Source organism: Cebidichthys violaceus, unplaced genomic scaffold (genome assembly GCF_023349555.1).
Source record: "Cebidichthys violaceus isolate CVI_PGR_0920_01 unplaced genomic scaffold, fCebVio1.0.p SCAF_20, whole genome shotgun sequence".
Classification (NCBI taxonomy): Eukaryota; Metazoa; Chordata; class Actinopteri; order Perciformes; family Stichaeidae; genus Cebidichthys; species Cebidichthys violaceus.
The window spans coordinates 8,589,226-8,599,739 of NW_027176373.1; the positions used below are offsets into that span (position 1 = coordinate 8,589,226).

General features: G+C 37.8%; 1 protein-coding gene across 1 annotated transcript; it reads left to right on the forward strand.

Annotated features, from left to right (window-relative positions):
- Positions 1–1,096: 1,096 nt before the first annotated feature.
- Positions 1,097–8,242, forward strand: LOC137876737 (von Willebrand factor A domain-containing protein 7-like). Its single transcript, XM_068716531.1, has 15 exons — positions 1,097–1,276; positions 1,365–1,637; positions 1,739–1,832; positions 1,978–2,112; positions 2,856–3,042; positions 3,137–3,312; positions 3,410–3,522; positions 3,632–3,748; positions 4,837–5,040; positions 5,126–5,258; positions 5,731–5,880; positions 6,350–6,442; positions 6,536–6,810; positions 6,950–7,243; positions 7,386–8,242. The coding sequence occupies exons 1-15, from the start codon at positions 1,097–1,099 to the stop codon at positions 7,791–7,793; spliced, it is 2,832 nt and encodes a 943-aa protein (XP_068572632.1). The 3' UTR covers positions 7,794–8,242.
- The last annotated feature ends 2,272 nt before the right edge of the window (positions 8,243–10,514 follow it).

The following is a 10,514-nucleotide window of genomic DNA, read 5'->3' on the forward strand; positions in this document are numbered from 1 at the left end:
AGTTAATTTGAAATTCAACAGACTCCATAATGACTGTTTAGCCAAATATTCAGAAAAACAATACATATTTTAACTAAACAAAGACTTCTGTCATAAAATAATAATTAAATAAAGAGTGAATAAAAGAGTGAAAGATCATGGCATCACTTTGACAGTGCCTCTGACAGACATTAACACCATACAGAGAACAGGTAGAACAAGTCCTACGTCGCCCTGCCATAGCTGTGCAGTGCTGCAAAGCAAGTGTTTACAAAGAATGCTTGAGTGTAGAGGACAGGATCAAGACCTAAGGTACGTTACTCTTTCAACTCATAGTTATCAGTAATGTAAAGATAGACATTAGAGTTCTATTACATTGTGCAGACCATATACTCTTATGTAGTGCCTATCTTTTACTATGAACCACAATTAGAACATCTTTAAGAAAAATGTTACCAAAGAAAGCGTTATTGAGTTTAAAAATGAAATGACAGTTTTGAAGTGCGCTTTCTTTAATTTAAGATTTGATGGTGAAATAAACAGGATACTCAATACAAATCTGTTATTGTGAGCTATGAAGAGAAGTATGAGTGCTAAAACAATATGTGAAATGTGTGTAATCACAAATTAAGTTTGTTTACATAAAGTGGGTTATTTTAGTGAGGTGAGTGTTTGTGGCATTGGTATAAAGGCGTGCCACTGCATCAAAATTATGTATATAATGTTATAATATTATGTTTGAGGTCTACAGCACTGCTGGTGTTATAGAAACAAGTGATGTTACCCTCATATTTAGTGTAGTGTTGTGTATACATCTATTTTCTTGCTGACAGCGGTTAATTTAAGGCCAACTCTCCCAACTCTCCGTTACAATTAAAAAAGAAAAACATAAAATCATTTACACTCATTTCTCTCTAGCAGTTGTGACCATTTACACACCTTTATGAACTTAGTCGGCTGTAGGAATTGTCGATAGCACCTTTGTTTGAGACTAAATAAATAATAAATTAAAGGACCAGACACTAATATACAGTCTACCAGGTAATGAACCACTGAAGGAAAAATGGAGAGAAATGTGTTTCTATCTCCCGCAGACTATTCAACAGGTTGAGCAGTGATGTCTTCAGGGTTTGCAGCGTTGTGTCTCCTGCTCCTGCACTCTGAAGTGCTGGGCTTTGGGTTATTGTCAGGAAAGTCTCTGAATCACCAGGAAATCACGAAGAAAGCAATATTAAATTCCACCTTGCAGGTGTGCCGTGCTCTGGCCCAAGCTGAGGGGACAGACTTCACTTTTCCTGTAAGAATTCCCTTCAATTAGGTTGTTTTACTAGAAATGTTATGTCGTCTTTTAGCAATGTTAATATGATTTGACTTTGTGTGTTTAGGCACAGCCTTTCACTGCAATGGCTGTGGCTGTGGCCTGCGGCGTACCAAAGTCATCCAAGAGTTTCCGCCAAGCCATTATATGTATCATGCTCAGGAATATACGGGTGGACATTCGTCATGCCCTTAATGCAAGCTTCCACTTTGATGATGAAATGTTTGTTCAAGGAAGGAAAATTATCACTGAGGGAATACTGGCTGTGAAAGCAAGCAACAAACAAGAGAACTTTGAGGCAGCGAGGCAGAAAGTGGGAGAGATTTTACATCCCTTACAGGTTAATTATTTCTAAAAGCATTACTGAAGCCATAACTGTTTTAAAATATTCAAGGAAACTATATGGATTATTAACCTGTGTCTTCTTTTGTCAACTTTAAGGACTTCTACAGTCATAGTAATTGGGTGGAACTAGGAAACAAACTCCCAAACTCTAATCTGATCAGATCAGACACCAGCATTGGTAACATAGCAGGTAAAGAGATTGTGTCATGTCAGAGATGGTAGGCTGTGATGTGATGTCTGTCTGTATGTGTTGACAAACAGATAGCAACTCTGAAGCGAATGCAGTTTTGGTGTGACTGTAGAGGAAAACATAATTCAAATGTTTTTTTACTCAGATAAAAGTAGGGCGACATGTCGCAACTGTTATGGAGACGACTGCAGGAACAACATCTTGGGGGACATCATAGAGGAGAAAGTACTGACCTCTGGATATTTTGGTATTGTGCCTCTTTTCTCAACCAAACCCAAAGGTAAGTGATTCCTTACATTTAACCGCTAATGCCACAGCATTATATATTCAGATTTATAACTCCTAATTTATAGCTGTCAGTCAATACGTTTAAGAAGTTAAATCAAACAGTCTTACAAGATGGTTCACATGAACAAGCGGATACATTCTTGAGATTTACAATAAAATATTTAGATACAGTATAATGTCTTGACATCTCATGACAGCAATAGATAATATGTCCTTTTGACAATGTTTACTTGTTACTTAACCTAAAACACATTATGCATTATGTCTCAGTAAAGCTGCAATAATGTTTTCAAGTGCATTGTACTGTCCTGTTAACAACAATGTTGTTAAGTGGCCTAAAATGCACAACCTTTCCCAGTCAGGATACACATCCATTGGCTGTTTGGGGCCAATAAATATGGACTATAAAATCACCTCAGGAGTCACCTTAGGAGTCACATTCCTCTTCTATTGTTTTCACTTTCCCCTGTTGTGTCTTGGGAACATTTCCCACCCTCTCCACTTATAGTCATAGGGGATATTTCTTGACCTTGTCTTCACAGGTTGTTGTTTTGATGCTTTTGTAAGCTTATGTTCTCAAAACAATTCAGGTGTAACTTTCCCTAATTACTGCACAATATCTAAAGTTAAAAAGAGGTTTACAGAAATAAAAGCAAATATTTAACCACTAGAATGCTCCTCAGAAAATGACTAAAAAAGGAAACGGATCTCCCTCTTATGCTATTTATTGCAAAGGAAAATGCAGTCACGGAGGAGCATTGGATCAAACAAGCAACATTGAACCTAAAGGTGGGATCAACAAAGACACTTTCTCAGCCAGTCATGGACACCTCCACACTGACGCAGTAAACTTGGCGATAGCTGCAACCAGTGGGTTACTGGAGGACATTCGAGAGGCTGCTGGTGACAGACCATTCCTCCAGTATGAAACCCATTCTGCATGTGTCAATTATGTAGTTTAAGGAGGTATAGAGTATGTTTTTCACCCATTTGTTCCATCTCTCTTCATCCCTCAGGATGTTGGGAATCTCCAAAGGGTCCAGTAAAGCTCTTTGTTTTGTGATTGACACCACAAAAAGCATGAGCGATGACATTGCAGCAGTGAGGACCGTCACTTCCTCTATAATCAACAGTGAAGTGGGAACAGAAGATGAGCCCTCAGTTTACATTCTTGTATCTTTTAACGATCCAGGTACAATCTTGAGGATGGTATACATTTTGTTGTTGTTCTTGTTGTTGTACATCATCATCGAGGTGTTTTCTTCCTCCTGTCTCCAACTGAACCCCAGATTTTGGGCCGCTGAAAAAGACTACAGACCCAAACGTCTTCAAGTCTGACATTAATTCATTATCAGCAGCCGGTGGAGGGGATGAGGGGGAACTGAGTCTTTCAGGGCTTCAGGTGATGTGATGTGTGATTGTTACTGCAAAATCTTTCCCCTGAAGCTTGTTGATGTTTACAGTTTTAACTAAAGCTGTCCTTGTTATTCCACACTCTCTTCCTCATACAGCTGGCTTTAACTGGGGTTCCTTCAAATTCTGAGGTCTTCCTCTTCACAGATGCACCAGCTAAAGACAAACACCTGAAAAGCACAGTGATCGCACTCATAGAGCGGACGCAAACAGTGGTGAGTATCTAAGTACAAAATAATTAATGGTCAGTAATGAATTTGTTCACATCTATGTTGCGGTATTGTGGTAATTTCTTGACATTTGTTTTACAATTTTCATTGTATTTTTTGCATTTGTTATGTTTTGTTATTGATAATTCTCTTTGTACAGCACACAATGCTGGCCTGGGATGTGCTATGTTGAGACAGGCTCGGCGATGTGCATTACACACACCCATTTGATTCCTCTAAACCTGACAAAATTGTAGAGCTGCAGCAATTCCATTAACACATTAGTTGATCGACAGAAAACTCATCGAATGCAATTTTCATAATTTAATAATTTTCTTTCAGTATTTTTCTAAAACAAAATACCAAAATTGCCAGGAAAAATCAATACACGGATAATTAGTTGCAGTCTTAAAACTTTGTAATTTTGTTAATTTAATAAAAGAGGAACAGGGGACAGCAATCCGGTCTCACTCTCAACTTGACAAATACCATCGTGGGTCAGTGCCCCATGGCGTCTGATACCAACACACCACGCTTTTAACTCCAATGTAAACCCGCCCGCGTCATTATTAGACGGTCAGAGGAACTGACATAGTATAAAGAGCGAGATCGTGTAGGTGTATGGATCAAACAAACAAGACTTTCGTCCAAGAGACCGCTGTACGTGTTCTATGCAAAACTAAATTAAAAGTTAGCATTTTGTCACGTTAAGCATGCGAGTCGTTTGTCACTCGTGAGTCATTCGTCAGTAAAGTCAACCACTCTCATTTTCTAAACCTAACGAAGTAGTTTTGTTGCCTAAACCTAACTTACTGTGAAGACTTATGTTCATTTTTAAAAGACGCTATGAGTGTAACAAATGGAAACTGACACGCCGTCGCTGACACGTACAAAGCTGACTAGACGGTAGAGTGTCATAGTTTGAAGCTTAGGGCCGCAGACCAAGCGTCTGTATTTGACTAGTTGTCAAAGAGAATGTGTTGGGGACAGATGATGGTATTCTTACCTTCTTTGGAAGATTTTTTTGAGGTACTTTTTTCTCACGGTTACTCAAGGCCATTCTGATTTGATTGATTGTGCTTCTTGCTTTCTAGGTGAATTTCATGATTTCTGAGTCAATGGTGCTCAATCGTAGGAAACGCAGTGATGACACAAAGAAACATCCCAGGATAGCAGCATCAGATGCTCAGCTGTACAGAGACCTGGCTCAGGCTTCAGGAGGTCTGGTTATTGAAGTCACAAAGAGCGAGCTCCCTGTGGCCACCAGCATCATAACAGAGTCCTCCAGCTCCTCTCTGGTAATATCACTTAGGTCTCAGTACTACTTGGTTTGGTCAGTTCAAAGATTTCAGCTGTGTCATCTGTTTAATGTTTATTTCCTAGGTAACCCTTCTGCAGGCAGCCAGGAGCCCAGGAAAGACGGATATCTTTTCTTTTAGAGTTGATGAAACGGTAATAAACCTTAGAGTTTACATCACTGCGCGCTCCGTCACTTTCACTCTTACCAGCCCCACAGGTAATACTGCCTTTCTAAATTAAGTCTTCACTCTTTATTCCGACTAAAGTTAAGGCATTATGTGTATTATTTCATACTAAAATAATAAAGCTAAGTATAGTAAGTATGTCATAAACACGCCATAGTATAGTATCATAAAAAAATGCCAAAGTATGTCATAAAATAGTATGCCATTAAATGTCATACAGAATTTAAAAGAATATGTCATAGTACAGTATGTCATGAAAAAATCATATTATAGTATGCCATAATATGCAATAAGAAAACGTACAAAATTTAAAAAGTCATAGTGTAGTAACTCGTAAAATGTCATAAAAACGTAATTGTATAAAATCAATCACATACAATCTCATTAAAAAAGTCATAGTATAGTGTGCCATAAAAAATCTTATTTGTGACAAATGTTTGAATCAATGAAAGCATTATCAGTCTGTCACATAATCAATTATTCTATTAATTGTAATTCTTGAAGGGGAATCTCAGCAAAGCACTGACACAACAGGATCATTGATCACCGCTTCCCAGTCAGTGGGAAACTTTAAGACTCTGCGACTAAAAAGACAAGCTGGACTGTGGAAAATGAAAATGGTGTCAAGTAATCCCTACACTCTTAAGGTCATAGGTGAGACCGCCATGATTGATTTAATGTGATCACAAAATGAATGTTAGAGCCATGTTGGTACTATGATGTACGGCTAAATACTCCAAAACTAACAACATTCTCATCAGCCTCAGCTGTATTTATTTTCTAGTGCTGTTCAACAACTATTAGCTAAATTAAAATGATGAACATGGTAACCATTATACCTGCTAAACATTAGCAATGTGAGCATGTTGCAGTAGCATGCTGATGTCAGCATTTAGCACAGCTGCATCAACTATATATGTCATACATTTACGCAGATATTTGAACCCCTTGTTATTTTAAGAAAGCTAAATGGCAATCTTTCAAGATTCAGCTCCCACATTTAAGAATTGCAGAATATGTTGCCCATACAGTAGTAGTAACCCATTTGATAATAATAAAAGAAATAGAACACTCCAGTATCATGTTTAAGCTATGTCGAAATAAACACTGACTTTATTTGCAGGTCAGAGTCCTATTGACTTCCTGTTTGACTTTGTGGAGGCATCACAGGGCCCTCTCCCAGGATATGATTCTCTTGACACACGTCCCAGAGCTGGTACAGAAAATTGTTAAGATGTGAAATTGATGATATGCTGATGTAGCATAAAATGATCAAGTCAAACATGATGAATTTCAACTTTCTTTAAAGGTGTCAACGGTAGCTTGTTGGTGTCTTTAACGGGAAGTGACTCTGCCACGGTGACAGAGGTCGCTCTGGTTAAATCGTCAGGGTCGGAGGAGATTAAAGGAGTCGTGGAGCCACAGGGGGGTGGAAACTTCTTAGTTCATGTTGACATGATGCCGTCGGTGGAGTTTGTGGTGCGGGTGAAGGGGCAGGATGATAGTGTTGCCCCCGGAGCTTCATCAATAGTCTTCCAAAGGCAGTCATCCACCAACTTCATAGCATCTAATCTGACTGTTATTGTGAGTACCCAGACCATCACTGTGTCACAGGAACATCACATCAAACATGAGAGGAGATGCAGCAACTACAAATTGTTGTAATGTTCACTTAAATCATCATCACAAACACTGGTCCTTGTCTGATCCCCTCTGTTTTTAGGCTGATTCCGATAGCATCTTGGTACCAGGAACACCTTTCTCTGTGGCCTTCTCTGTGATAACCAGTGGAGTCGGGGGAAACTTCACCATCCGAGCCACCAACAACCGACGTTTTGACTCAACATCTCCAACCAATTTATTCCTGGAAACCGGGAATAGTGCTAATGATACCGTGACCCTCTCAGCACCTCTTAACACCCCGTCTGGTTCTGACGTCACCCTGACTATTGAGGTTGAGGCTCCTGGGGGTGAAGATACAAACTATGTTGTGCTGCGTTTCTCCGTCTTTAACACGGTAATCCTCACGCTAAAAATTTCCCATTTACAAGTGCAATTCTTTGTTTTACAGATTTGTAACTTCCTAGATTTAATTTGTTACTGATTATTGGGAATATATTATAAAAAAACAATATATCTACTTTTTCTTCTCCTCATAGGTAACTGATTTTACTCATCCTGTGTGTGAGCTGCTCAGCCTGCAGTCAAACTGCTCTGATATCTGCAGCTTATCGATGTGGGAGCTCTCTGTTCAGGTGGCTGATGGGGCTGAAGGGACGGGTGTTGAGCGTGTCAGCCTCAGACAGGGCAATGGGACTATGACCTCCAGCCTGGCCGCTGGCAATGAGAACATAACACTGGTTTCCTACAGTTCGTCCTGCTGTTCACCTGATATGGAGCTGCTGGTTGTGGATCGAGTGGGTAATGTCGGCACCTGTTTCTACACTTATCGGGGCGGTTCACCAGCTGCTGTCTCTTCTTCCACAAAAGTCATTCAGTTACCTCTTCTCTGCCTCAGCATAGTGGTATTCGGCCTCCAGATACTTTCAGAACTGGGCATCCATTGACTCCATGTCAAAGTTGTAAATAGTTAAAGCTGCAATAATGTATATTCTTATTACATTGAATCAATTAACTATGTGTACTGTGAAAAGGGTTACCTGTAGCAGCAAACCCACAACTTTAAGCTGTTTTAGCTCACTGTAGGTTTTACAGTGCTTTTACTCCATGATTCAGTCTCACTGCTCTAATTAGTAATAATTAATAATTAATATTAACAGTTTTTTAGAACACAATTGTTTTCAGGGAAGCTCTGATAAACCAACTGGACACCGTTGCAACCTGACCTGAACCCAATGGCTGTTTTTGTGTGTGTGAGCATTGCCAACAGACAGAAGAGGCAGGAATGATGAAAAAACACAGTTTTTTAATTGTTGTTATGATGTATCTAATGTATAATCATACATTAAAAAAAAATATGTTCTGCGATATGTTTCTTACACTATTTAATTACCAAGCCCAGGCCATTCCAGGCAGAAAGTATTTTTCTGTCATAATGTTTTTCTGTTATTTATGTAATAACAAAATCATAGTTCAATATGTAAGAAAAAAATATAATCAATATGTCATAAAAAGCCATTGTATATATGCCCTAAAAATTTCAAAAAAGCCATTACATAGTATGCCATAAACATGTCAAGACAATATATCATACTATAGTATATCATAAAATGTCATAAAAAATGACATTAGTAGGTCATTAAAAAGTAAAGAAAATGGTATAGTATGTTATAAAAAAGCCACGGTCATAAAAAGTCTTTAAAAAGTTATATTGTTGTGTTTTATTTTTTTTTAAATCATTGTATTGTGTAAAAAAAAGTCATGAAAGTACATAGAATAGTATGTCATAAAAAGTCCCAAAAAAGTAATATTACAGTATGTCATAAACAGTCACAGTATAATATGTCATACAAAATCATAAAAAGTCAGTATGAGTCTGACCTGTGTCTCCTTTGGGACGGGTTGTTACTTTTTGTGTGGTGTTTGGAACACATTGTTATGGCGAGTGAATTCCTGTGCAGCCGTATGCCCATTTCGCTGTGTGATGCAACCACAGGAGCCACATGGTGACTGAAGTTACCGGTGTTAAGCCGAGGTTAACCGCGGATGTTCTTGCTTCATTGTGAGGAAACTATTTGATGTAACGTTACGGTAATTCTGTGGCATCCTGGATGCCCGGATAGGAAATAATATGATACATTTTGCTTCATAGGAGAGGTCACTTTCTGGCGGTGTGTTCTGGTGCATTGCTGCAAATGAGGTACAAATGTTTATATTTGTCGAAAAAAAAGTCATCGTATAGTATGTCGAAAAAGTCATGAAAAGTAAAAAAATTAGAATGTTGAAAAAACATCATAAAAAGTCATAGTATAGTATGTCCAAAACAATTAATTGTATTTTATCTAAAAAATGTCATTCAAAAGACCAAGTGTAATATGTCGAAAAAGTCATGAAAAGTCAAAAATTAGATGACAAAAAAACATCATAAAAAGTCATAGTATACAATGAATTGTATCATACAATTCATTGTATCATACAATTCATTGTATGATACAATTCATTGTATTTCATGTAAAAAAAAAGTCATAAAAAGAGTAAGTGTAATATGTTGAAATAAAGTCAAAGTATAGTATGTCGAAAAAGTCATGAAAAGTCAAAAATTAGAATGTCGAAAAAACATCATAAAAAGTCATAGTATAGTATGTCCAAAGTCATAAAAAGAGTAAGTATAATATGTCGAAAGAAAGTCATAGTATAGTAAGTTGAAAAAGTCATGAACAGTCGAAAATTAGAATGTCGATAAAACATCATAAAAAGTCATCATATAGTATGTCCAAAACAATTCATTGTATTTTATGTAAAAAAAAAAATGTCAGAGTATAACATGTCGAAAAATGTCATAAAAAAGTCATACTATAGTATTTTAATAAAAATATTAGCATAACATGTCAAAAAAAAACATTTTGCATAGTGTGTCGAAAAAAATGTCATGAAGAAAGTCATAGTATAGCAAAACGCACAAAAAGTCATACTATAGCATGTCAAAAATATCATAGTATATCATATAAAAAACATATATAGTAGTATAGTAGTATAGTATAGCATGACGAAAAAAGTCACAAAAAAGTAATGGTGTAGCATGTCAAAAAATGTCATGTGTAGCCTGTTGAAAAAAGTCATAAAAAGTAATTGTATAGTATAGCATGTCGAAAAAAGTCAGGGTTAGGGGTTTTAGGGTTAGCTACAGTGTAGCTTGTCAAAAAAGTCATAAAAAAGTCATAGTATAGCATGTCGAAAAATGTCATAGTGCATCTCAGGGCGAATCTCATCCAAGCCAAGACCTGCTTTCCCTTTTTGGTTTGCCATAACTTCCCTGAGCCCAACCGAAAATCCTTCTCAGTAGTCTCCCTGAACCCCCGTTTTTGCTATGGCAACCACCTCAGCTTAACCCCTAGGTAAACCAAGCACAAAAGGCCTCCTTCTTCAGATTGAGGACCTCCTCCACCGCTGATGTCCACCAGCAGGTTCTTAGGCTGCAGCAGAACTCCTGCAGCCGCTTCCAAAATATACACTTTCTTTCCATTAAGGTTCACCAGCTGCTTTCTCTGTGTCCTTCATTCAGTTACCTGTTCTTTGCCCAAGCTTAGTGCTATTAGGGCTCCATGTTCTGACAGAACTGTGGATCCGGCGACTCCATGTCAAAGTTGGAGGTTCCTGTGGACAAAAGT

Coding starts and splice junctions, on each gene's coding strand:
- LOC137876737 (XM_068716531.1), top strand. CDS start 1,097: ATGTCTTCAGGGTTTGCAGCGTTGTGTCTCCTGCTCCTGCACTCTGAA. Junction 3,313..3,409: donor TGTATCTTTTAACGATCCAG/GTACAATCTTGA, acceptor ACTGAACCCCAG/ATTTTGGGCCGCTGAAAAAG. Junction 6,443..6,535: donor TGACACACGTCCCAGAGCTG/GTACAGAAAATT, acceptor CTTTCTTTAAAG/GTGTCAACGGTAGCTTGTTG.